The sequence below is a fragment of the Rousettus aegyptiacus genome, unplaced genomic scaffold (genome assembly GCF_014176215.1).
Source record: "Rousettus aegyptiacus isolate mRouAeg1 unplaced genomic scaffold, mRouAeg1.p scaffold_m13_p_14, whole genome shotgun sequence".
Taxonomy (NCBI): domain Eukaryota; kingdom Metazoa; phylum Chordata; class Mammalia; order Chiroptera; family Pteropodidae; genus Rousettus; species Rousettus aegyptiacus.
The window spans coordinates 47275823-47299792 of record NW_023416289.1 but is presented as its reverse complement, the minus strand read 5'-3'; the positions used below and the strand labels follow the sequence as shown (position 1 = coordinate 47299792).

Here is a 23970-nt window from a genome sequence, read left to right as displayed (position 1 = left end):
GACAAGTATTAATTCACTTGAATCTTCACAACCCGCCTCGTGGTGTAGATTCTACCGTCATCTCCATTACAGAGTACAAAACCGAGTTTAGAGGGACTGCATAACCCGCTCACAACTGCACAGCTGTGCGCTGAGGACTGGGCCATGGTCCCGGGGCAGTCTGGTTCCAGGAACCTGCTCATGGCCGCCAGAGTCTGCCAGCCCCGCAGGCCGGCCACACTCTCCAAAGAAATCCCATACTCGGCCACCAAGGCCTCCTTGGCGAGAAGGACAGAGACCATGGCTCAATGGGCAGCCCTTCTCCACGCCAGGGACAAAGACCAGACAACCAGCTGTTTCTACACCTTTATTTCTTTGTGAAAAGGGGGAAAAAGGAACAAAATAAAAACGGCACAGTTAACACGAAGAAACCACTGGGGAGGAAGGAAGGGAGGCAGAAGTAAACGGTGGAGGGGGGCTCGGATGTGCACATCTCTGCCCTGTGGGCAGGGGTGCCCCCCCGCCCCCTGGCTGCTGCGCTGTCCTGCTGCCGTGCTCCCCCAGGCCCCAGGGAGGTGGACAGTGAGAATTCGGACTCCCAGGCTGGGGAGAGGAGGAACCGTGCTGGGGGTAGGGCCTGGGGTCAGACCATGCTCAGGGAGTGACAGCCAAAGGCCCCCAGTGTCTCCCGAGGGCGGACGTCAGAGGCGGCTGCTGGCTCTTCTTCCAGCACCATTCTGGCATCATGCGAGAGACAGCACTAGGGGACAGGAGCAGGAGGCAGTCAGAACCACAGGTGGCGCCCTGCTCGCGCTTGCTCCTGCTCCTGCACCCCTGCCCTCCCCCCAGGCTGCTGCCCACCCATGCAGACTCCCCCCATCCGCCACCTGCTGGCGTCTCTGAGTTCGCACAGCCTCACCAGTCAGGGCCTCCTGGGCAAAGTACTTGACGTCCACGTCCTGGTCCTGCGTCAGCTTCTCCAGGATGGGCTTGACCTCGCTCTGCAGCGTGCTGAAGAAGGGGAGGGTGAGGCACAGGCTGAGCCAGGCATGGCTGGGCCACGAGGCAGGTGGAGGTGCATACAGATGAGGCCCATGAACCACGTGAGGCCCAGAAAAGAAGGTCACAGGGCCCACGAGTCTAAGGGGCGGCAGAGAGTGGACTTCCATCTATTTAATGTGCTGATCGAGGCCCACCAGGGATGAGGTGTGAACACACAGGTAAATGCCACACTCTCGATTCCTGCCAAGGAGCTGACCTGGGGGGGCGGGGGGAGAGGTGCGGACAGACTCAGCTGATGACCAGGAACAGAGTGGCAAGTGCCAAAGAAGTTCTTGGCCCTAGGCCGTACAGGAGCAGCCCAAGGAGGCTTTTGCTCTCGTGAGGGGCCCCGGGGACATCTGTCTGCTCTGGGAGTCAGTCATTTTAGGAAATGAACGTGAACGTGAACGATACTGAAGGTAATGTTGTGTCTTGGAATAGACGCAGAGAAAGACATCACAGACGCAGGCGTCACATGTCCCCTTCCAGGTGACTGCTCCCTCCCTCCCCGACATGTGACCGCTGTTCTTACTCCTGTCACCTAGATCCATCTTCTGTTTCCGAACTTGATATAAGCAAATCATAGGATAGGATTCCTTGGTCCGGCTTCTCATCCCACATCGTGTCTGGGAGTCTGTGAGAAGCACCCATGTGCTGTCTATGGCAGGAGCCATTCTTCACTCCCAAGCAGAGCTCCCTGCTGTATGGCCGAACCACAGCTGACCTGCTGGACTGCTGCCAGGCACGCGGGCTGTTTGTTTCAGCAACAACGTGACTAAAGTCACAACATCCTTTTGCGAGGAACACTTTTGTCTTGGATGCGCACGCAGGAGTGGACGTGCCGGCGCAGAGGAGGTGCGCGCAGGCATCTCTGTGAGTCTGCCTGGCTTCAGAGCTCAGACACACTCACGGCTCAGAGTCCCGTCCGCCCGCAATGTGCGGGCCCAGCTCCCAACCCGAACGACTCTGCACTCCTCCAGTTCTGCCCATTCTGCGCTGTTTTGTTTGCATTTTCCCGATGGCTACTGACGTTGGGCACCTTGGCACATGCTCGCTGGCTATCTGGAACCTTCTTTCGTAAGTGCCTGCTCGAGTCCTTCTTAGCCCACGTCTTTCCTGGGGTTTGCCTTACCGATCCATCGGTCGGTCCCGCCAGAAACGTGCACGTCGCAAACACCTGTGTCAGCGGCTGCGGGACCCTCGCCGCACCCACCGCGTGTGGTCCTTGCTGTGCTGAAGGCGCGTGTCTCAGTCCGCTCCTCTGGCAAGCGGCTTGACAAAAAGGTGCCTGCTACTCTAAGTCCTGATGACATTTTCCACTTTGCCTCTAGGAATTTTTTAAAAAAATATTTCTAATTCCTGCCTGTTACCTCTAATTTGTTTTTGCACTCAGGCGGGAGGTTCTGAACCGGCCATCTACGGATGGTACCGGGGTTTCCTCTGGCTCCCGAACCGTGATGGCCCCTGCTGCTGCACACACGCGGGCCTGTTTCTGTGCCCTCGACTCTGTCCTACTAGGCTGTGTGAATGTCATGACGATACCTCACTTCTTAATTACTGCAGTGTCAAGGTATCTCCAACGTAAGTCTTCTGACATTTTTCTTCCTTATACTAACCTTGGCTGCTTCAGATCTTTGCATTTCCATGTTAATTCCAGAATCGACCTGTAGATTTTTCTCTGACCCTGACTGAGATTACACTGAACCGATCCATGAATCTGGGAACCTTCCCGTCCATAAATAGCACGCGGGGCTTTACCTCCCAGGATGCTTAGCAGTTTTCACTAGAGGTGTTACATGTCTTGCAGCGACTATGTTCTTGGACGTTTAACTGTTTTGATGCAATTATAAATTTCACATGCACAAACATACTTACATTTGCCAATTTCATTTTCCACTCCTCATCTGTTCCCCGTATACAGAACCACTGCCCACCCCCTTCTCTCCCGCCACATGAGGTGGGCCACGCGGACTCTCGTTCTACACCTGAGGAAACTAAGACCTTGGGAAGGGGAAGAACAAGCCAAGGTCACACAGCAAGCTAAGAGCAATGCCGGGCCAGGGTGCAAAGCCAAGGCTGTATCCTCAAAGATCAAAGATCAATGAGCCTGGAACCAGCCCCACTGACCCTGGACTGAGGGTCAGTCCAGGCCTCACCTGTTGTCCAGGATGGGACCTATCTTCTGCAGGGACTTGGCCACGTTGAAGCGGACGTTGGCAACGGGGTCCCCCGCCATACGCAGGACCGTGGGCAGCATGTGCTTAGTGGTGATGTCCTGCCCGCAGACCTCAGACAGCACCTGAGGGTCAGTGAGTGGCAGAGAGGCGATTATCCAAAGTTCACAGCCAACTCCCATGTCCCCATTCCCTGACCAGCCACCTCAGTGATCACCAGGCCTGAGTGTGACACGAAGCGATGTGGGGACCCCGAGTCAAGGGTCGTCCATCCCGGGTACACGGTTTAGTCTCCTGAAGCTCTCGCCTACCCTAAAACCCCCCAACACCACTGTCCCCTCCCCTTGGAATGCGTGGCCCAGGTAGTCCCCCAGCCCCATCTCCCCTTCTCCTCTGGGGATGTGCCTTGACTCCCAACCCCAGGACCCCTCCTCAGTGCAGTGGTCCCGAGGGTGAGGCACGGGAAGAAGTGACCAGAACACACATTATGTTTGTTTAGAAACACGACCCTTTCGTTTCGAGTTTAACACGCGGCTCACTGAGGTGACGAGGAGGGAGCACCTGCTCTGTAGCACAAAACTGTCCTAAGCCCTCTGTGTGTGCAGCCAAACTAAACCTCACGACCCCGTGACCAGGGCACGGTGGCTGCTGGCATGAGTCTGTCACAGGTGCGAACATGGCCAGGCCTCGCTGTCAGGTCACCTTCCCGTGGTCCAGTGCCAACGCACGGCCATCGAAATCGAGGTCGGGACCCAGAGGCTGCACACCTGCCTGTCTGTCACAGACACACACACGTGTGCTTGTGGGGAAGGGCAGGGGCACTCACGAAGGTTTGGCAGTTGCTGCTTTCATTGGCTGAGTTCCCCTAATCCTGGGTTTCCCACCCTGCAGGTCCCCACCTCCCCAGAGACCCTGTGACTCTGACTGGGGAATAGAACCTCTGGCCTGCAGCTCCCCTGGGACTCAGGCCTCTGAGCCCGGGGTCCCTGCTTCCCCACTGCCAAGGCAGGTGTCTCCCTGGATGACCTTTAGCCACCCATCCTCTCCCGGGTACGCTGGTCCTCAGGGACGGGCCGTGGGCACATGAGGGTGCTCACATTGATGCAGAAGAGTGTTGTCATGCGGTGCAAGTAGTTGGGGTCCCCAGACATGGCCAAGACCTTGGGGATAATAGTGGCGTGGGCCCACTCCTTCCCGAACTTCTCCACCAGCTTCTTCAGGTTGCTGGTGGCTGCCTCGCGGATGGCATAGACTGCAGAGGAACAAGGAAGAGAGAGCAGGGGTTCAGGAAGTGAAGGATTAATGCTGGGGAGTGAGTCACGCCACCACCGCCTCCTGAGCAGCCCTGAGGTCCCAGGCCACAGGTGACCCAGGAACTAAGAAGGACGAAAGGGCTCCTTCGTGTAAGTGCGGGCACCCTCTCGGCAGCCTCAAGACACCAGTTCTATTACTAGCCAAGTCACACGGTGGGCGAAAGGCCCCAAGAGGCAATGCGCCCAAGCCAGAGACTCAGGACTCAGGACCTGGGACAGTGCCTGCGACCAGAAAAAGTTGCCATTCCTAGCAACAGTGAGCAGTGCTCACGAAGGCCCTGAAACACTGGGGTGAGAAGTCTCACGTTTCACAGGACTGTGGCTGGTGGCCTGTTTCCACTTCGACACCCAGGGGATTCAAACCCAGGGCTGGTGGCTCGGTGGCCCTGGGACTTGAGACCATAGCAGGCAGCCCCTGGTGGTGTAACGTGCCCCGCGCACCTACACTGCTCCAGGATTCTAACACACAAGGGACTTGGTCCAGGTGGGCATCTGGGGGCATGGAGAGTGACTCCAGCATCCACCAGTCCCCTCACGGGCCCCAGCCAACCTGCCACCTGCCCTTCCTAGAGCCGCTGTGGCCCCCTCCAGCCCGGCAAGGGACTCACCATGATCCACAAGCCAGGCCATGCACAAGGAGTTGAGCTTCTCGTCAAAGAACTCCACCCCCTGCGGGAGGAAAGGGCGTGAGGGCTGGGAGGCGGGGCTGGGAGTGTTTCCGGCAACCCCCCAGGGAAACACCCATCTCCCCCTAGTGCCCCTCCCAACAGACGACCCGGCTTGCCGTCACCAAAGGAGCTGCTTTCCCTGCTTTTTCTAACAGTCCCCTTCATGTGTTAGAGCCCCACTTCTGGCGTTACTCCCGACAGTCCTCATAGCCCGTCACGTTGCCAAGTGATTGGACCCCAGCCTGGCCCCCAGCCTCGTCACTCACCAGCTGCCCAGCCAGCAGGGGCATGTACTCGATGATGGCCAGCCGCACTCGCCACTTGGCATCCTCCGCCAGCTCCACGATGGCGGGGAGCAGCGACTGGGACAGCTGCCGGATGCCGATCACCTCGTTGACGCAGTCCAGGTTGGAGATGATGTTCAGCCGCACCTCCGGGCACTAAGGGGGGACGGGAGGCTCTGGGAGGGCGCCCAGCACGTGGCGCCCCGACGGGCTGCCAGCAGCTCACCCACACCGATGCCGCGCACCGAGCACCACCCACCCAGCCCAGCTCCCGGCGCTGCGCACACAGAGCACACAACGTGGAATGTTAAGTGAAGCTGCTTTTCAGATCCTGCTAACAGTGGCACAAGAAATGATCAGCCACAGCGAAGAACTTGCAGGAATCACAGTACGAAAATACAGAACTTGGGAAAAAATCTGACTCGTACCGATCCCACCGTTTGCTAGTTGGAGGCCCTGTGGCAGGGGACTTTAGCTTTCTGGACACAGAGACACCTATCTAGCGTTGCAGGGTGTCTGAGGCTACCACAGTGCCTGCCCCAGGGTCTGACCCACAGAGGGCTTAATGCGGGAGCTTCTTGTTAGCATTTCTGGGACTTTTACTCTGCTAGGCCTCGAGCTTTGTCTGTCTCCAGCACCCAGCAGTCTCTGGCCCATAGCAGGTGCTCGACACATTTCTGAAAGAATAAGCAAAGGACTACCTGCCTGTGAATAGCAACATTACACTCACTGGTCACAACAAGTGTATATGCGACCCCACCTACTGCCACAAAGCACGTAAAACTTACAAGAAAAGACACATATACACCATTAGCGCTTGTCCATCAAAATGGAAGGCCGACTAGATCCCTGTTCCTCATCACATGTCCCTGGATGGCAAAGGCCACCGACTTGTTCTTCTAGCTCAAATGAAGGAACAGGTGAATCAGTGAACCGGGTGAGTGTGTGAGTCGTGGTTGGGTGGCCCAAAGCCTGCCTGGCCCCTGCCCGGCTCCTGGGAGGTGACCACTAAGCCCCTGGAGTGTCCTGTGTGGAAGGGTGTCACTGTTCACTTGGGGCCCTGGGCCCTGCACACAGAGTATGCTAACAGTGTGACTGAGGGTGGGGCCTGGCTCCTGCAGTGTCACCTGAGCTCTGCAGGGGCTGGGGACCAAGTAACTAGGGGCAGCTCCATTCCAGACCCAGGCGACCAATCCCCAGTAAAGTCCCTGGGAACCCAGACTCAGTGAGCTTCCTGGAGGACAGCACTCCGTGGCTTCTGTCACGTGTCATTAGTGTGAGACTTAAGCACTGTCCACGTGAAGCCGCCGGGAGAAGACAACTGGAAGCTGGTGTCCCTGCACCTCCCTTGCCATTGCACCTGGATCTATCTTCGACATAAGTCTCAGGGCTCCCTCCCGACACTCATCTGTTTCAGCAGCTCTGTTCCCCCAGATTCGAGCCCAACCTCTCTCCCTGATACCCGTGACCTCTCCAGCCATCTATGTGACCTCTCATCTCTACTCCAGGCCAACTAGGCAGCTGGCGTGCTCGCATGCCTGCCTCAGGTGAATGGGGTGTCCGGGGTGTGAGCAGGCTGATTGCTGCCTCTTTTGGGCCCTCAAGGGCCTAGGCCGGCTGCTGTCCGGTGCTTTTTCCTTCATGCCAGCCAGGAGGGAGGCAGCAAAACTCAGCAGCGCCTCAGACCCACAGGGCGTGGCGGTCCCGGGCTAACCCCAGGTGGCCCGCCCACCTCTGGGGCACAGTGTGAGAGACAACCCTCTTATTTAGGCCTGTGTATTTTGGGGTCTCCATTAAAGCTCCTCAGCCTGAGCTGTAACGAACGCAAACGTGTCACTGCTGGGATCGCGATCATGAGGTCGCCCAGCTCGCTCCCTTCCCAGCCAGACTCGGATGGTCTCGGGGGATCAAAACTGTCTGTCTTTTCTCAGTGTCCCTGATACCCAGGAAGACTGGCACAGATTAAGGGCACGCGAGACAACTGTCTGAGAAGTTGTGACACGGTTGTGACAGTGCGCCACGCCCGCACCCTCACCTCGTCCTTCAGCTGAGCCAGGAAGAGGGGCAAGAGGTGCTCAATGGTGTTGTCCTTGCCCAGGATTGGGGAGAGGCCCATGATGACCGAAGCCAGTGCCGACTTGACGTGCTGGTTGGCGTCTGACACCAGCTCCTGTGGGGGAGAAAGGAAGGGTGGCCGCAGGGCCCGCAGCCCAGTGAATGACGCTGACGAGCCTGAGCCATGCTTCTGCTTTTGTCCTCGTCGCTCGTGGAACAGGGGATGGCTCAGGCTATGAGGGGACCTGACTCCTTAGACGTCCCACCTGCTTGAGGTTCAGTGACCACACCTCTAGCAGCCCCGCCCCAATCCCAAAGTGTCTGGAGAGTGGTCTCAGCGGCCTCTGAGGGGTAAGCACCCCACTTGTGGGCTTGGCCCCCCGACCGTTTCAAAACCAGGCTGCCCGGCACCAGGAGGCTGGGAACTCAGTTTGCACCCGGCTGTCCCTCGAGTCGGTAGCCTCAGGTCTGCCCCCTCCTCCCACCAACCCCCACTACCTTGATGCACGGCAGGATCTGGGTCATGATCACGTTCTCCCGGCAGTCGGCAGAGAGATTTTCACAGAATTCTGTGGACGGGGAGGGGAGGCCGGAAGGTGAGACCTGGTCCTCGCTCCGGCCCCGCGGATACCTGCCCGCTCGCTATGTGGGGTCGCCAGCACCAACCTTTGACCTTGTGAGAGGCTGCGGCCCTCACCTCGGCCTCACAGTCTTTCATCAGGTTCTGGAAGGCGGGGACCAGGTCCGTCTTGGTGATCTCAGGTCCCACGGCTTTCTGGAGCTGTGGAGCAGGCAGGGGGTGGGTGGGGGGGGGGAGGTGTTAGAGGGCCTGACAGGTGCTCCAGGCAAATGAGGCCAAGATCAAAGTCAAAGGCACCAGAATCAAGGATAAGAACAAGGCCCTTGGAATCACAGCTGAGACCTAACCCCGCTGCCATGAGTGACCCCAGGGCAATTGTTTGAGCATCTGTCTCCTCACAGCATGGGCGCAGTTGTTGCAAGTGTGGCTCTGGGGTCCGGCTGCCTGGCTCAAATTCTTTTCAACTTGTGACCTTGGATGAGTCACTTTACATCTCAGATCCTGTTTCCTCAAGAGTGAATGAAGACGAGGGCACCCACCACGTGGTGATGGTGCCTGCGTCAGAAATGACGCTGCCCTCCACATCGCTGAGGCTGTTGGAGGTTCTCGCCCTTTGATCTGTGTACTTTTTCTTTCTGAAGACTGGTTGCCAGGAGCACTTTCGTGATTAAGATAAAACCAGATACTGAGCAGAAAGAAGGTAGGCTGGGACCTGCCTGTCCCCTGGCACCAGGCAAGGGAGGGTGCGGGGCTCTCCTGCACAGCTGGGTCTTGAAGACTGAGAAGGGAACAGGGCAGTTCCTGAGGAGGGGACACACAGTGAAGACTTTGCAGGGCCTCACGTCACCCTGGCAGGTGCTGCAATTCTGCTGTGTGCCAAGCAGTTTTAACAGCCTGAGGTCCCTGCCTTCATGGTACTTCCATAGAAACCCCACGGTGACCCAGGGTCCTGCCGGCCAGAGCCAAGGACGGGAGGTGCCCCAGCCCCGCGGAGCCGAGGCCACAAGTCCTTCCAGACACAACAGGGGAAATAAGTGTGATCACAGGAGAAGGGGCCACAGGGCAGAGTGGCGCCGAGAGCTCCAACTGGACCTGCCCGTCTCTCCAGCTGACCACGTCGTGGGCCCCCGAGGCCCAGCTGTGAGGTTCCTGCTTGCGCTAGCACCCCACTCCCAGCGTCCTCTGTGAGATCCCAGTTCCCGTTCTGGCTCTCAGCCACTCATCTTCTAGACCTAGCTGTAGTGACACCTCCTATCCTCCACGCGTCTATGCCCCACGGGGGCGCCTGTGACACCGGACCATTAATTGACCTCCGTGTACCTACCTTCCCACAGGCTGCCTGTTCCCTGCGGGCTAGGCACGAGCTGAACCCACGGCATCCCCAGCGCCCAAGGAGGAGCTGGTGCTCCACAAACACGTCCCCGTGGAGAAAGCACTGCCCTGGAGGGTCAGCGACGTGGACCTCCTCCCCGTTCTGCCTGCCTGGTGCTGTCACCCTGGCCTGTTAAACTTCTGGGCAGCAATACGGCCTACACTGTGGCCCACCTCCAAGATTCTGTGTTGAGGGCGTGACCCCCCAGCACCTCTCAGAACGTGACTGTCTGCAGGAAGGGCCTTTAACGACGTGAATAAAGTACAGAGAGGTCACGGGGTGGACCCGGTCCAAAGTGACCGCAGCCCTTACAAGGGGAGATGAGGACACGGACACGCAGAAGGAGAACCACATGAGGACGCGGGGAGGGGACAGCCATCTGCCGGCCAAGGAGAGGGGACCTGGGTTGCTGCCTAGGTCTTGGACCTGGAGCCTCCGGACTGTAGGACATAAGGACACCCGGCGCTTCGCTAGGGCAGCCCCAGCACCCTCGGGCGCCCCGTTGTGCCTTGTCTGAGGGTGGTCAAATTGGGTTAGGGTACATGAGCATCCCTGATCTGCTGTGGCGCCCTCTCCCATGGAACTGGACCTCAGAACCGTCCTTGACACTGCCACGAGCTGCCCCAGTCACCGAGCAGCACTAGCGCATATAGCAGGGCCCCAGAGCACCCCGGTCCACCCACCTCTGTGAACTTGTCGGCCACCATGTACCGCACGCGCCACGACTTGTCCTCGGCGGCCTGGCGCAGGGTGGGCATCACCAGGGCCTCCAGGTCCTCCTGAGGCAGCAGCTGAGCGATGTTCACGCATGCCTCCACTGCCAGCAGCCGCACCGAGTCCTACGGGGGCACCGGGTGGCGGATACCCCGTCAGCGCTGGGCCGCTTCCGAGGCAAGGCCCGCCCAACAGGGGCACGGGAGCCAGACCCACCTGCTCGTCAGAGGCCAGGTTGGAGAACATGGGGATGATCTCGCTCTTGACGTTGTCCAGCTCCAGCACCTTGGCGAACTCCCCCAGCTTGGAAGCTGCGGCCCGCCGCACCATGGGGGTGTCATCTGAGCACAGGTTCCGGAAGTACCTGGAGATCAGGATGCGGCTCAGGGGGTGGGACTCAAGGGACCCCGAGGCAGCGGGTGGCGAGGCAGGGAAGAGTAGTGAAGGCGCCAGTTTTGCTCTGGACAAGTGATGCCGCCTCCCTGCGTCTTCCTGGCCCTAGAGCGGAGCTGTGTGACAGTGCCTTTCCCTAGGGTCACTGTGAGGTTTAAATGGGACAACGTGTGAGCACGCAGCAGCCTGTCAGCACAGTGGGTGCTGATCATGTCATAATGACCCCATGACACCACTGCGCTGAGGCACTGGGCGAGGGTGAGGGCCTGAGCCTGCTACTCAGCAGGCGGTAGAGCTGGCAGGTGGATGGACATCTAGAGGGAGGGCAGGAAATACACGCTCAGGGGAAACTTTAATCCGATTAAAACATTCTCATCCGTTCTTCCGGGAGGCAAGTCTCGCACACGAGAATTCCCTGGGCTATTGTCCCATGGGGGCAGAGGTGGGGCAGGCCCAAGACAGCACCCCGCGTCACGTGTCGAGTGCTTTTACGCACCAGGTGTGTGCAACACACTTCAGATGTGATAATTCTCTTAAATATCACAGCGACCAAAGGGAGAAGGAACTATTATCTCCATTTCCCAGACGAGCAGGAGGCAGCACCTGGATCAGAGACCGGGCCCTCAGTGACCCCTCCCCAAGGGGTCGGAAGGGTGCCAGGCGCGGGAGAGCTCGGGGTGTTCGGGACCCAGGGAGGCCTGAAGGGGGCTGAGGCACGAGGGAAGGGGCCAAGCTGAGCAGCAGGCTGAGCCACCTGGGGACAGGGGCCGGACTCACTGTCGGAGCTCGGCCTTGACGGCGCTGGACACGCGGGGGTAGCAGACGGAGAAGAGGCCGCAGGCCGAGGTGCGGGAGGTGAACCAGTCGCCGCCCGCCAGCCGCTTCACCAGCGGCACGAAGTGGGCCTCCAGGTCAGAGGGTGAGTGCTCGTGCGAGATGGCCCGCAAGGACTCCACCGCCTTGTCCCGCACCACCGTCTCCTCCACTGTGGCCAGTGACTCCAGGGGTGGCTGTGGCAGAGAGACGAGGTGACCAAATGGCTTGCCCCACCAGTCCCGGAGCCCCAACCCCACCTTGTCCCGTGGGCTCGTTTCCTCCGAGACGCCTCTGATCGCCCCATCCAGCGCACCTTCCCCAAAGAGCTACCGTGAACCTCGTTAATATCAGTGCCATGGGCCCGCGAACCCCGGTGTCACACGTCGCTTTCTGAGGAGAGAGCCCCAGCTGCCACGGGCTTCACCGAGTGCGATGATCACCACTGACACTAACTGGAATGTCTACTGTGTTCTAAGCAAGGCCACTGCGCGGCACTGCTTGGGGTGGGGGGTAGGGGGTGACTGACTCCTATGAAGCAGGTCCCATCCCTGTCTTCACTTTAAATAGGGAGCCAAGGCACAGACGGGCTAAGGCACTCGCCTAGCACAGCAAGAGCCACATGCCAGGAGGCAAACCAGGCCACCGGACCTGGGGCCTCAAGGGAAGGAAAGCGCAGAAGTGGCTTCTGACAGGTGACTGCATCATCACGTTGGTGAGGGAGCCTGGAGGGACACCTGATGGGCTCACTGTCACGTCCCCAGAGCCCAGCAGAGGTCTCAGCATAGGGCAGGGACACAGTAGCCACTGGCCCAATGAAGGTGGCCCAATCCACCCTAATGCAGCCCAGTCAGATGATGGAGGGGACGCTGTGCTCTGCCGTCCAGCCTGGCCTGACGGGGAAAAGAAACCACAAAGCGAAATGCTACCGGGGCCTGGGCAGGTGATAGAAGGAAGAGCTCAGCAAAGGTGATGGGTGGGGACAACAGAGAGGCAGAGACTATGGCATGTGGCCCAGGAAGCATGGTGCCTGTCAGCTCATCAGACGTCACCACAGGGCAACACGGTTGGTAAAAAGCAAACCTGGTTTTCCAAAAGCAGCCAAAGGGCCAGATATTTTATGTAAAAACTCTCCCTCTACCCGTGCTGCAACACGGACGGGCCTTGAAGACACGTGCTAAGTGAAATAAGCCAGTCACAGAAGACATGTGTCGTATGAATCCTGCACGAGGTGCCCAGGGCGATCGGATTCAGGGACAGAAGGGAGAAGGGTGGCACTGGGTCCGGCAGGGGCCGCTCTTTGATGGAGACAGTTTCAGTTTGGGAAAATGGGAAAGACTGGAAATGCACAGTGGCGACGGCTGCACCACGACGCACGTGTACTCACTCCACAGAGCCGCGCACTTACAAATGGTTGAAATGGTAAATTCTATGTATCTTTTATCACAAAACAAAAATTAAAAACAAAAACAATATTTTGTAAAGTCTCATTTACAGAAGGCAGGCGATGACTCAGGAGGAAAAGGTCACACTGGGGACCCGCTGTGAGGGGCCACTGTGCTGGCCCAGGGACCCCGTTATGAGGCTGCGTCACAGCATTCTGCTGTCCTAGGGTTTTGGGCACAGGATCGGCTCACGGGGCTGCAGTGTCACCGGGCTCTGCAGGGACTGGCACGCAAAAGGCACTCTGACTGTAAGTGGGACTTAAGGTAATCTGTCATTATAACAGGCTGGGGACCAATGTTGACTGTACTACGTCACCCAGGGGTCTGTGTCCCAGGGGCTCGGTGTGGCAGCCAGCTGGCCCGCAGCAGGCTCACCTGGGGGGCGATCCCCAGGCCCTCACCTGAAGAAGTGGGCTCTGGAGCGGGACTCAGGACCATGCCCATTCAGGGAATGCCCAGCGATGCTTTGGCACACTGGGGACCCGCTGTGAGGGGTCACCCTGAGAAGGGTGGGTGCCAGGGGCGGGGGGATGCAACCTCCTACCCCATCTGCTCTTGGGAGGAGAGTGGCTCTCAGAGACCCGCCACCCTGAAAGGGGCAGGAGCTGCTGCTACAGAAACAATCCTGGCGCTGCGGCTGCACGGGTCCCCAGGAAATCAACTCTGGGTCAGCACCATGGGGGCCCAGGGCTGGGATGGGTGATACACCTCCAGCCCCCACGGGTCACAGTCCTTGCTCATGTGTGTGGGACGAATGATGGCATAAGAGCCGTTTTCCATTTCTCATAACTTGTCAAGCACCAGAGCAGCCGCCTCCTCTTCCAGGAGGTCTTCCATGACAGCCACCACATTCCATCTGACGGAACCAGGGCCCCCTGTGACCCTCTGTCCCAGCTCTGATCAGCCCCTTGAGCAACAGGAGAGGCAGTGGCTCTGGGCCAGGGGCCTGGCTTTGCGTCCTGGCTCTGCCTCCTCCCTCAAAGCTGCCTGTGCCTCGGTCCTCCCCTGTGCAAAGGGCTGACACGTGCGCGTCTCGCAGATTTACCGTGCCTCAGGCACTAGGAACGCATGCTGTGCATGCTGAGTGAGCATCGCTATTGTGACCTGACTCACCTCTGGGCTCCCTACACTGCTTGGTCCGGGGGCCCCGGGATGTGTGTGCTGATGTCAACGCTATGGACCCCAGTCCCAGAGGTCACACATAATTGTTCCCCAGAAAGATGGGTGAGACGACCAGAACTCCCTACCCTCCCCCCACCCCCCGAGATGGCTCTGCAGGAAGGGCCCCTACGAGTGCAGAGGTGCTGAACAGCATTTCCTGCTCAAATCCTCCGAGAAGCTGCAGGAAGTCAGGGACTCTCTCCTCAGAAAAGTGACAAATGCCAGGGGCTGCACAGAGTTCGGGGGCCCTCCCAGGCTGGTCTCCAGACCCTTCATCCCCATGCTAAGCGGCTGCGATCTATGTAAAACATGAATGATCCCATCCACACACGACTCTGCGCACAAGTGACATGCATCCACATGGACGAAAGCACCAGCACCGGACGGCGACCATTGGAGTCCCTCAGACTGCACTGCCTGGGAGCAAACAAACTGCCACGTGTGCCGAAGCCCGAGATGCCGGCGGCTGTGAGCAGCATGCCGTTTAAGGCTGCAGCTGACTCTGTGACAGCACCACATGCAGAGCCCACGGTATGAAGTTCCTTCAGAAACAATGGAACAGAATGCTGAGTGGAAGGGGGGGGGCAGGCTCAGCGCCCAGGGACCTGAGGACCAGAGGCAGCCAAGGAGCTGGGCCACCTCCAAGGCCACAGGACTGGAGCACTCCCCAGATGACAGTGGAGGACCTTCCTTCTCTTCTCTCAAAGGGCATAACTGTTAGTATCTGACCCATCTGTGTCCCCAGACATCACCCGGCACGAGCCCAAACAGGCGGGCAGAGTGGCAGGGGCCTGGGGGAGCACTGAGTGGACACGCCAGGAACCCCAGCTCTGCTGCCTGCCAGCCATGCAACCCCGGACGAGATGGTCAGACTCAGTGCTCCAGGTGGCTCCTCCGCAGCAAGGGAGGGGCAGGCACGGTGGCACAGCACACAGCCCAGCACTGAGGGCCACCAGCTGTCAGCGCTGACTGCGTGCGGGCCCGGTACTATGCTGAGGGCTTAAGGTGACATAAAGACAGGTGCCAAGGATGCTGCCTTTCCAGATAAGAGAATGACAGATGGGACAGAGAGGCTAAGCAACTCCCGCAGGTCACACAGCAAATAAGCGGTGGAAGCCAGCCTGATGCCCGACCCAGAGCCCCCATGGATGCAGCATGCCTGCTGGGGCCTGGCGCTGGCGAGCAGGTGGCGGCTAATGGCGAGGACGGTTGCGTTCTCAGTGCTGCTGTATCAGATGCACTTACTGACTCGATGGGTTCAAGTGAATGTCCCCGTGTTCTGAGAAGGGGACTCCCGGGCCCCATGACATCCTCCCCTCCCCCTGGACTCACCAGCAGGCAGTGCACGTACTCGGGGCCTCCCACCAGGGTGGTGAAGGTTCCCAGCTGCTCCGCCAGCGCCAGGAGGACCTCATCCTCATCGTAGATGGTGTCTGCGGGACCAAGACAGACTGTTCCAGGCCCCCCACATCCGTCCCGGCCCCTGGCCCCCGCACTGGCAACCAGCAGCCTCCTTCCAGCCTCCCCACCCCCACCACCACTCACCTGGGCTGCCAGCCCTCCCGGCAGCTCGCTCTCCCCTCCACCCCCCACTGGCACAGGGATCAAGGGCAGGGCTGGGCCAGATGATGGCACCAAGTCCCGCGTCTGCCCTTGACCGGGTAGGGGATGCTGGGTGAGCAACACCACCTCTCCAAGCCTGGTTTTGCGCCTGTCACATGCTGCTCATCACTGCCCCCCTCAGCGGGGTTACAGGGAGGAGCAAACGGAGCATGAGGCAGAGCCCCGGAAACGTCCGCCCTGGTCCAGCTGCCACCTGCGAGACTTGTTCAGCTACTGCCTCTTGCAAGAGTCCTGAGCAGACCCAGCAGATCCCTTCCCTCGATCCCCTCCCCCTATGCGTTTATCAGAGTCCTTCTCAGTAAGCTCCCAGGATCGGCTGCTCTCTGTACCCCAGTTCCTGCCAGACATTGGGCTGCTGATCGAACGGCTGAGGAGAGTGCTCCATCCTGATGCCATCCCCTATGGCCCTTGCCCTCCAACTCGATCAGTTTTCTCTAAGGCGCTGGAAACTATCACCCTCCACTGTGCCCACCCACCACACCGAGCACTCACCTGCCACCCCCCTGCCCAGAACGCTCCCTCAGAGGCCCCTGTGGTTCCTCTCATTCAGGTGACACCCCCGGCAGGGCCTGCACAACTGCCCAACTGGCCTTTTCTGTCACTCCTGCTTCACCTCTCCCCGCCTCATCACCCACTACCCAGGTCCCCAACTGGGATGAAGCTCCGAGAACATGGAACTGGGATCCGTCCTTGGGGGGTGCACGTGGGGCGCTCGCGGAGTCAGTGGCTACTGGGGACTGTTTACGACTGCACTGGGACCAGCGCATGAGAACCCGGACCTCCTTCCTGAACTGGAGGAGCCCGTGGGGCTCGAGGGCAGACGGTATCACGCTCTCTGCCCGGTCCAGGGCATTGCTGCAAGGCCGTGCGGTGTGGTCAGGCCAGGCCCGGGACTTCTGAGCAGACCCTGTATCAGCGTTCTCACCGAGTCCGAGTTTTTAAACGGCAGGTTACTCTGCGGCCCAACAACAGACACACAGGTTACTTGTCTCACTCAGGAACCCACCCACGTCTCATAAATCATGGCCCACGTCACAGACACTGGTCTAACATGGTGGGGACATGACGTGGGCATTTTCCTGTTGTGACACCAGCCCTGAACGTTTCGTGGGAGCCCAGGGAGGCTCGCAGCTTGTTGGTCTGAAGAAGCATCAGCGTCTGAAATGCAGCGCTCCCGCCGTCTGCTGTTCGGACACTGTGCAGTCTCCTGAGGCCCAAAGCCGAAAACATCTGTGGTCACTTGGAACTACGACAGCTTAGGGAAGCTTTTCTCATGAATTACTGGCTCCTCTTCCATCTTATGGTTCCCACATATTTTGCCCCCAGTTCTTCGCACCTGAATCATTAGCATGAGGCCACCACGCGTGACACTACCATGATGAAGATAACGCACGTGCTAACTCACTGCATCTGCACATCGGTCCTAACTCGCTTCAAGCGATTATTCCTTTTCCAACAGGCGATGACGCGCACCGAGGCTGGGACCGAGCCCGCCCCTAACCCTGGGGCCTCTGCTCGCAGCCTGTCCCTCCCGGGGGAACATCCTGCCAGGCCTTCCGCCCATCGCGCCCTCCCAACACAACTCTGCACGCATGCTGGGTTTGTTCTTCTACATCTTGTGTCCCCGACCCGAGTACGACACCTCTGCAATTGCTGTACTGCTTTCATCTGCTGGATTAAACCCAAACTGCGCCCTGGCGCCCAAGGCTGGGGAAATCCAACCCGCCATCACCCAGTCGTCCCCACGCCTGCCCTTGGCAAATCACCACGCTCAATCCCGCTCCTACCTGCCGCTGACACCCGCCAGGCCCGCCCCAGACGCCTCCGCCACCAGGGGCGAGGCTGCGCGTCCTCTCTGTGTGGGGCACTCAGTTCTCACGGTGATCCTGTGCATCAGGCCCCGCACTTCCAACCCGTCACAGAGACAAGAGCCGAGGCAGGCGGGTGTGGCAGCTCGCCTGGGTCTGCCCTGTGGGCTGTTGGCACAGCTGGGCTCAAACCCAGGTCCCTGCAACCTCCTCCCCTCTCACAGCTTTTTAACAGCTGCGCCACTGCCGTGCGCGCCACCATCCCCTGTGCCTCAGAGTCACTCCTGTCTCAGTATTTGGAGGCTTTCAAGTCTCTCCGACAGTTCGTCAGGGAAGCCACCTCGTTTGGGGCCATCTGCTCAGATGCCAACTCCTCCCACAGTACTCAGAGGCAGGTACACCTGTGCTCTTCAGTCACAGCTGTGTCACCCCAGGAAAGTCCCCGTAGTGCTTTAGGCCTCAATTTCTCCACATGTCAAATGAGGAAGGGGTGGCAACTTCCGCCTCCTTCCTCTCCAGAATCATGACCAGGTCCAAGAGGACTGGACACGAAAGCGTTCATTAGTGATAACACACTGTGTGACCTAGGCTTTAACTGCCATTTTAATTAGTGTTACGTACGAAGTCCTGATAAAAATAATGGGAAAAGAGGACTTAGCAACTGGCGTTACATGCTGCGCTAAGTGCTCCGCACCCACTTTCACGGACAGGAGCTCAGAGCAGGCCGCTCGCTGATGCCTGCACAGCACCTGCCACATGCTGGGCCCCGTCACAGCGCCTTCCTCTGACCTTACCCAACCCTCCTTCCAGGTTATATACTATGCCCATGTCACACACAAATAGTTGGAGGCCGGCAGATGTGAAACACTGTGACCAAGGTCATGTGGCTGCAAGGTGGCAGAGTGTGGATTTGAACCCAGGTGGTCGGGACCCTGAGGCTATAGCCAATGCTGTGTGTTTGGGGCCAGCACGACCACATAAACATCCTCTCTGGGTCACCTCCCAACTGCATGACCTTGGGCAAACAGGTTACTTCTGCTCTTTGTGCCTCAGTTTCCCCATCTACAAAATGGGGGCAATAGCCCTACCTACCCTAGGAGGCGCTGGGGGTTAATCTCAGATAATGGAGGTGACCTGCGTGCACTGCGCACAGGCCCCAGTCCGAGGACTCCACGTGCGTGAACTCGGTCCCCGCAGGAAGGGGTCAGAACACCTCCTGGCGGGCAATGGCCAGAGCTACTGATTGTTATTATTTAATGTTCATATCAACACCACAGCATGTGGACGATCGCCCCTATTGATACATGACACAGATGGAGAAGTAAATGACACCTAAAGTCACCAGCATCTAATGGCTGGATCTGCGGCTCACACTGGCTCTCCCCTCTGCCAGACCCCTTCCCAGTCCTTGCCCCGAAAACTCCAGAGCATTCCCTCAGAGTGGGGCTGGACATCCCCTCCTCAGAACCTGCACCCCCACCTCAGTGCCCAGCACGGGGCACACAGTGACAAACCACGTCAGATCCCCCGCGAGGCCTCCCACCAGCTACATGCACCTGGGCTCACCTGTCAAGAAGGGCAGAAGCTCGCTGCGGGTCCTCTCCACCCCGAGGGCCAAGGCGATGGTGGACAGCTTCTTGATGCTGTTGAGGCGGAGCTGACGAGAGAACAGAAAAGGAGGGGGATGTCAGCGAGCCCAGACGGCACCCGGAACCACATGTGTGTGAAGGTGCCAAACAGCAACTTGGTGACACCCACCAAGTGACCGAGACCTTGAGTCGTTACGCTGCGCCGGGAGCACTGGCCTCAGCAGAGCACCTTCTGGGGCTTGCTGAGCCTCCACCGGCCCCGTGGCACTGTCCAAGACCATTCTGTGCAAAACTGTAGATGCCTGCCCCCACTTGTCCCCTGCCTCCCCCTCCCTTTTCCCTGTCTCGTGCTCAGCGCCATCGGATGTGCTCGGCACCCTCTGGAGTTGGTCGCAGCCACCAGGAGCTGGGAAGGGGGTGTCAAACGGATCTTCCCCAGAACTTCTGGAAGGAACCAGCAAGGCTGACACCTTGATTTCAAACTTCTGGCCTTGAGAGAATACATTTCTGTGGCTCTAAGTCACATTTGCGGTGCTTCATTGTAGCAGCCACAGAAAACAAATGCATCTGGCTCACTCACGCACACGCACATGTGCACACAGGCAGGCGTGGTGCTGAGCGTTTACAAATGAGGATGTCGCCCAGCCCCCTGGTCCTAGGGGGGGTGGAAGCACAAGCGACACCCTCCTTCAGCACTGTGGACAGAGCCCGGAAAGGCAGCAGCCTGAGTCAGTGAGCGCTGAGAGGGCGGGGACCACAACACAGCTGTGATCACTTGGCTGACTATGACGCCTCTGCCTTGGCCTCCACCTTGTTTCTACATCACAACAATGGGGCCTCCCCTCCCCAGCTAGCAGGGCTGTCACCAGAATGCAATGACGTCACGTGTGTGACAGGAGAAGGAAACGCCCTCATGAGTCAGCCACTGCCAGGCAGGGCAACAGGGCAAAGGGTTGGGGCTCTCTCAGCCTATCCTCCCCTGGGCCCCACCCCAACTGCAAAGGGGTGTGCCGGTGACAGAGGTCCCGCCACATCCACATCGACATGGTTCCTGCGTAAGGGGTTTAAGGGTCTCTGTGGCATCATAGACAATAAGGAGAATGTGAGGAAGTGCTCTGCGGCTTCTCCTCACACACACGCACACTAACATCCCTGTGCAGTATCGCTGGCTTTCTGGACTTGGGCTTGAGGTGGGCCAAAAACTCTTCTCCCTGGCAGAGAAAAGGCCTCGTTGGGCCCGGGCTGAGCTCCTGCACTGGGCTATCCCGCAGCACGTGAACCCCTGGCTTTCAGCTGTGCATGTGAAACCCCCAGCCCAGGAAAAGACACCCCCAAAACACCTCTGCGTCTTCACTCAGTGAGTGACAGAAGCATCTCCCCACCTCCTATAAAGTCCTGATGTCTACACGGCCTCCGTCTTAATTTCGCGAAGGAACACGTTTTTAAATGAACATGTGTGTGCGAGTGGGCAGGTGTGGGAAACCAAGCACCCACTTAATCACTGTCGTGTAGCTCGAGAATGCAAAGAGACATCACGATCTCCATTTCTGTAGCATTTGGGGAAAAAAGTAACATCCCTACCACCTTGGAAACTGCAGTACCAACGCAAACTGTTTGTACCACTGCCTGCCACCATGATTATCTACGGACGCACCTGTTCCTCCATTTGGAAGGTGACTTGTCTCTGGGATGAAGAAAGAGTATTACTAACTGGGCACATTGAAAAATAAATATAAACATTTTTTGAGTTTTTAAAAACCCAGTTACCATTTAAGTGCTTCCTATGTCAAAGTGTGGTACTTTACACATGTTCTCTCATGGATTCTTCCAGCAAACCCATGAGACACACACCACCTGTGTTCATTCACAGATGAGGAAACTAAGGCGCAGAGACGGGAACGCAGGTCGCCGTGACACCGTTTGGAACTTGGCCCCATGTTCTTCACCACTATGCTTTTTGGTTTAAACCCTCAGAGGACAACTTTATTTCTAAACTCTGCTCCACCAAGTCCCTAGATACTCTATAAAAAGAAGTCAACCCCGGAACGTCCTGTTTCTAAGATGTGGACACGGGGACACTGTTGCAAGGTCTCCAACAGCGGCTAGTAACTGTGTTTCTTTACAGTTTTATATCTCACTTCATCCTGGCAGCAACCTAGCCATCCTTTTTTTCACTTAATGAGAAAATCAAGGCCCAGAGGGTTGAGTGGTAAAAAAAAATAAAATAAAATAAGAAAATAAAAAAAAAAAAAAAAGAAAGAAAGAAAAAAAGAAAGAAAAGAAAAAAGAAAAACCTCACAAAGTGGTCAAAGCAAGTTTGGAAATGCGCTCTAATTCCACCCACGACACAACCTCCTGCGTGTCCCCTCTAGGCCTGGACTTTCCTTTGATGGAGGAAGGGACTTCAAGCCAAGAAACACTGGCAGCCTCTGGAAGCTGGGAAAGGCAAGGAAGCGTTCTCCCCTAGTGCCTCCAGAAAGAACTGTGGCCCAGCCGACACCCTGATCTTAGCCTGGCAAGACCTGTGCTGGACTTCTGACCAGCAGAACTGGAAGACAATACATTGGTGTTCTCTTAAGCCACTAAATCTGCTTCAGGAGTTTTGCATAACAGGGCTCCTCTCGACCCTATCCTGGACATTTTCGGCAGATGATTCTTTGCTGGGGGGCTGTCTGTGCACTGCAGGTATGGAGGCCTACCTGACTTCTATACGCTAGATGCCAGTAACACTTCACTAGTGGTGACAATCAAAAATGTCTCCTGGAGGGCAAAATCACCATGGGCCGAGAACTACGGCCATGACCTGCCTGTTCTCTCTTCCTCGAAAGCTCTTCCCCACCCTCTTCCCGGAGCAGGCTCCTTCTTTTCATCTCACCTTGAACGCTGCGCCCTTAGAGCCCTCTCTGACTGGCCTACTTAAAACGCACCTTCCTCACCCCACCTCGTGCCTGCTGTGACTCTCTACCCAGAGAGCCTCACGTCTCAGGTCTCTACTCAAACGTCACTTTGGCAAGCCTGCCCTTGACCACTCTTTAAAACTCATCCCGAACCCCTCTCATTTTTCTTGGCACTCACCCCCATCTAACACACAACACATTGTACTGTCCTTGTCTTGTTTATCGTTTCCCCTAAAACTTAAGCTCCACGAGCCAAGAGTTTTTGTCCGACTAATTCCCTGTTGCGTATCTGTGCCTACAGTGGTCCCCGACCTTTCTGGACCAGGAATCAGTGTTCCTATGACAATCTAACATCTGATGATCTGAGGCGGAGCCGAGGCGGTGATGATGGTGCTGAGGAGCAGCTGCAAATATAGATGAAGCTTTGCTCATCTGCCCACCGCACACCTGCTGTGTGGCCCAGTTCCTAACAGGCCATGGACCAGTACCAGTCCGCGGCCTGGCGGTTGGGGACCCCTGCCCTACACAGAGCAGAAGTCCTCCGAATATGGGCTGATTCACTATCACAATGTCCTACTGTTTCTTTCCCAACACATCTCACATGTGTCAGTGACAGAGTCGGCTCTGTTTCACATCTGTCTCTTGTAGAACAGTGTCACCATTACATCCTCAGCACCACACCTGATACGTGGCGCATGTGTTCACTTAACAGATGTGTTACTACAACAGCCCTATGAACCTGACAATGAGCTCCGCTGGAGAGAACAGGACACCAAGCATTGGAGAGCGTAACTAAACTGCCCACGTCAATGAGCAAGTGGAAGCCCAAGCGAACGACCGCGGCTTGTCTGACTCCAGAACCAGGGTGATACACCCAGAACCTCTAAGGCTGGGTGGGCCCAGGCAACTGGCTAAATCCTATAAAGAGGGAAATTGGAGCCCGAAGGGACGATGCGACCGCTTCAGTCAGCACTGCCGATAATTACAGCTAACATTTACTGAGCCCTTAAAACGGGCCAGGCACCCGGTCTATTACACGTGTGTTATTAACTCGTTCAGTCCCTCACCGCCCCTCAAAGAGACCGCGCCTATTATCGGCCCACATTTATGGAAAACAGAGGCCCGGAGCGGTGAAGTAATTTGCACGAGATCCCATGGGGGGGTGGAAGGTGGAGCTGGGGAGCCCTGACTCACCCCGATCCCGAGCCGGCCGGGCCCCCTCTCCCGCTCACCGGTGAGGTGTCAGCCCTTTCGGGAACTGCACGCCCCCGAGACCGTGCGAGGATCCCAGAAGCTGGGCGGGTTTCCACCTTTAATTCGCTCCAAATTTAGCAAGACGCCCCTTGCAGGTGGGACGTTTTCTCCCATTTCCGGGGGCTACGCCAAAATTGGAGGGGGGAGAGAGGGCAGTAGGAGGGCAGCCTTCCCTTCAGTGCCCGTCTGGGGTGTTCGTCCCGCAGCACCGACGGCCCGCGACCGAAACCCAGAAAGGAGAAAGCGAACCCCAATCCCGACCAAGCGGGGGTCCCTACTGCGCCCTCCCCGTCGCCAAGGGGCGCTCAGGGGCCGCCGCCCGTCCCCGAGCCGCCCCTCTCCCTGCCAGCTACCTAGGCCCGGGGCCGCCGCGCGCCACCAGGCAGGCCCGGGACTCCGGGCCGCGCGGCACCCAATCCCGGGCGCCGTCTCATCGAGTACGGGGTGTCGGGGAGATAAGAGCGGGCCGCTGATTGGCCGCCGCCCCTTCCGCCCCTCCCCGCGAACACCGAGCCCTCTCCGCGAGGGTCGACCGCGCCCCCGGGCCCCCGTTCCCTCCTTGCCCGAGTCCCCTGCGGCCTCCGGACCTGCACATCCTCGTTGCGAAGCTCGTCTATGAGCACCGCGATGGGATAGAGCGAGTCGTCACCGTCAGCGGCCGCCATCCTGGCTCCGTCCCGTTCCGGTCAGACGGCGGCCAGCACGGTGCTGAATTTGAGCTGGGGAGGAGCAGGACCGAGAGGAGGCGGGCGCGCGAGCGTGGGGGCGCCCGAGCCACTTCACAGGGGCTGGCCCACGGTCATTGGC

At 58.1% G+C, this 23970-nt stretch overlaps 1 protein-coding gene across 1 annotated transcript; it reads right to left on the bottom strand.

Annotated features, from left to right (window-relative positions):
- Positions 1 to 332: 332 nt before the first annotated feature.
- On the bottom strand, positions 333 to 23970 carry PPP2R1A (protein phosphatase 2 scaffold subunit Aalpha). The gene is made up of 15 exons (XM_016125607.2): positions 23751 to 23970; positions 18990 to 19080; positions 15325 to 15425; positions 11351 to 11583; positions 10397 to 10544; positions 10150 to 10305; positions 8181 to 8295; positions 8013 to 8083; positions 7495 to 7629; positions 5442 to 5615; positions 5116 to 5176; positions 4292 to 4446; positions 3177 to 3319; positions 899 to 990; positions 333 to 739 (listed from the first exon to the last, which is right to left on the bottom strand). Exons 1-15 carry the CDS (start codon positions 23826 to 23828, stop codon positions 723 to 725), a joined length of 1770 nt encoding a protein of 589 aa, XP_015981093.1. The 5' UTR covers positions 23829 to 23970; the 3' UTR covers positions 333 to 722.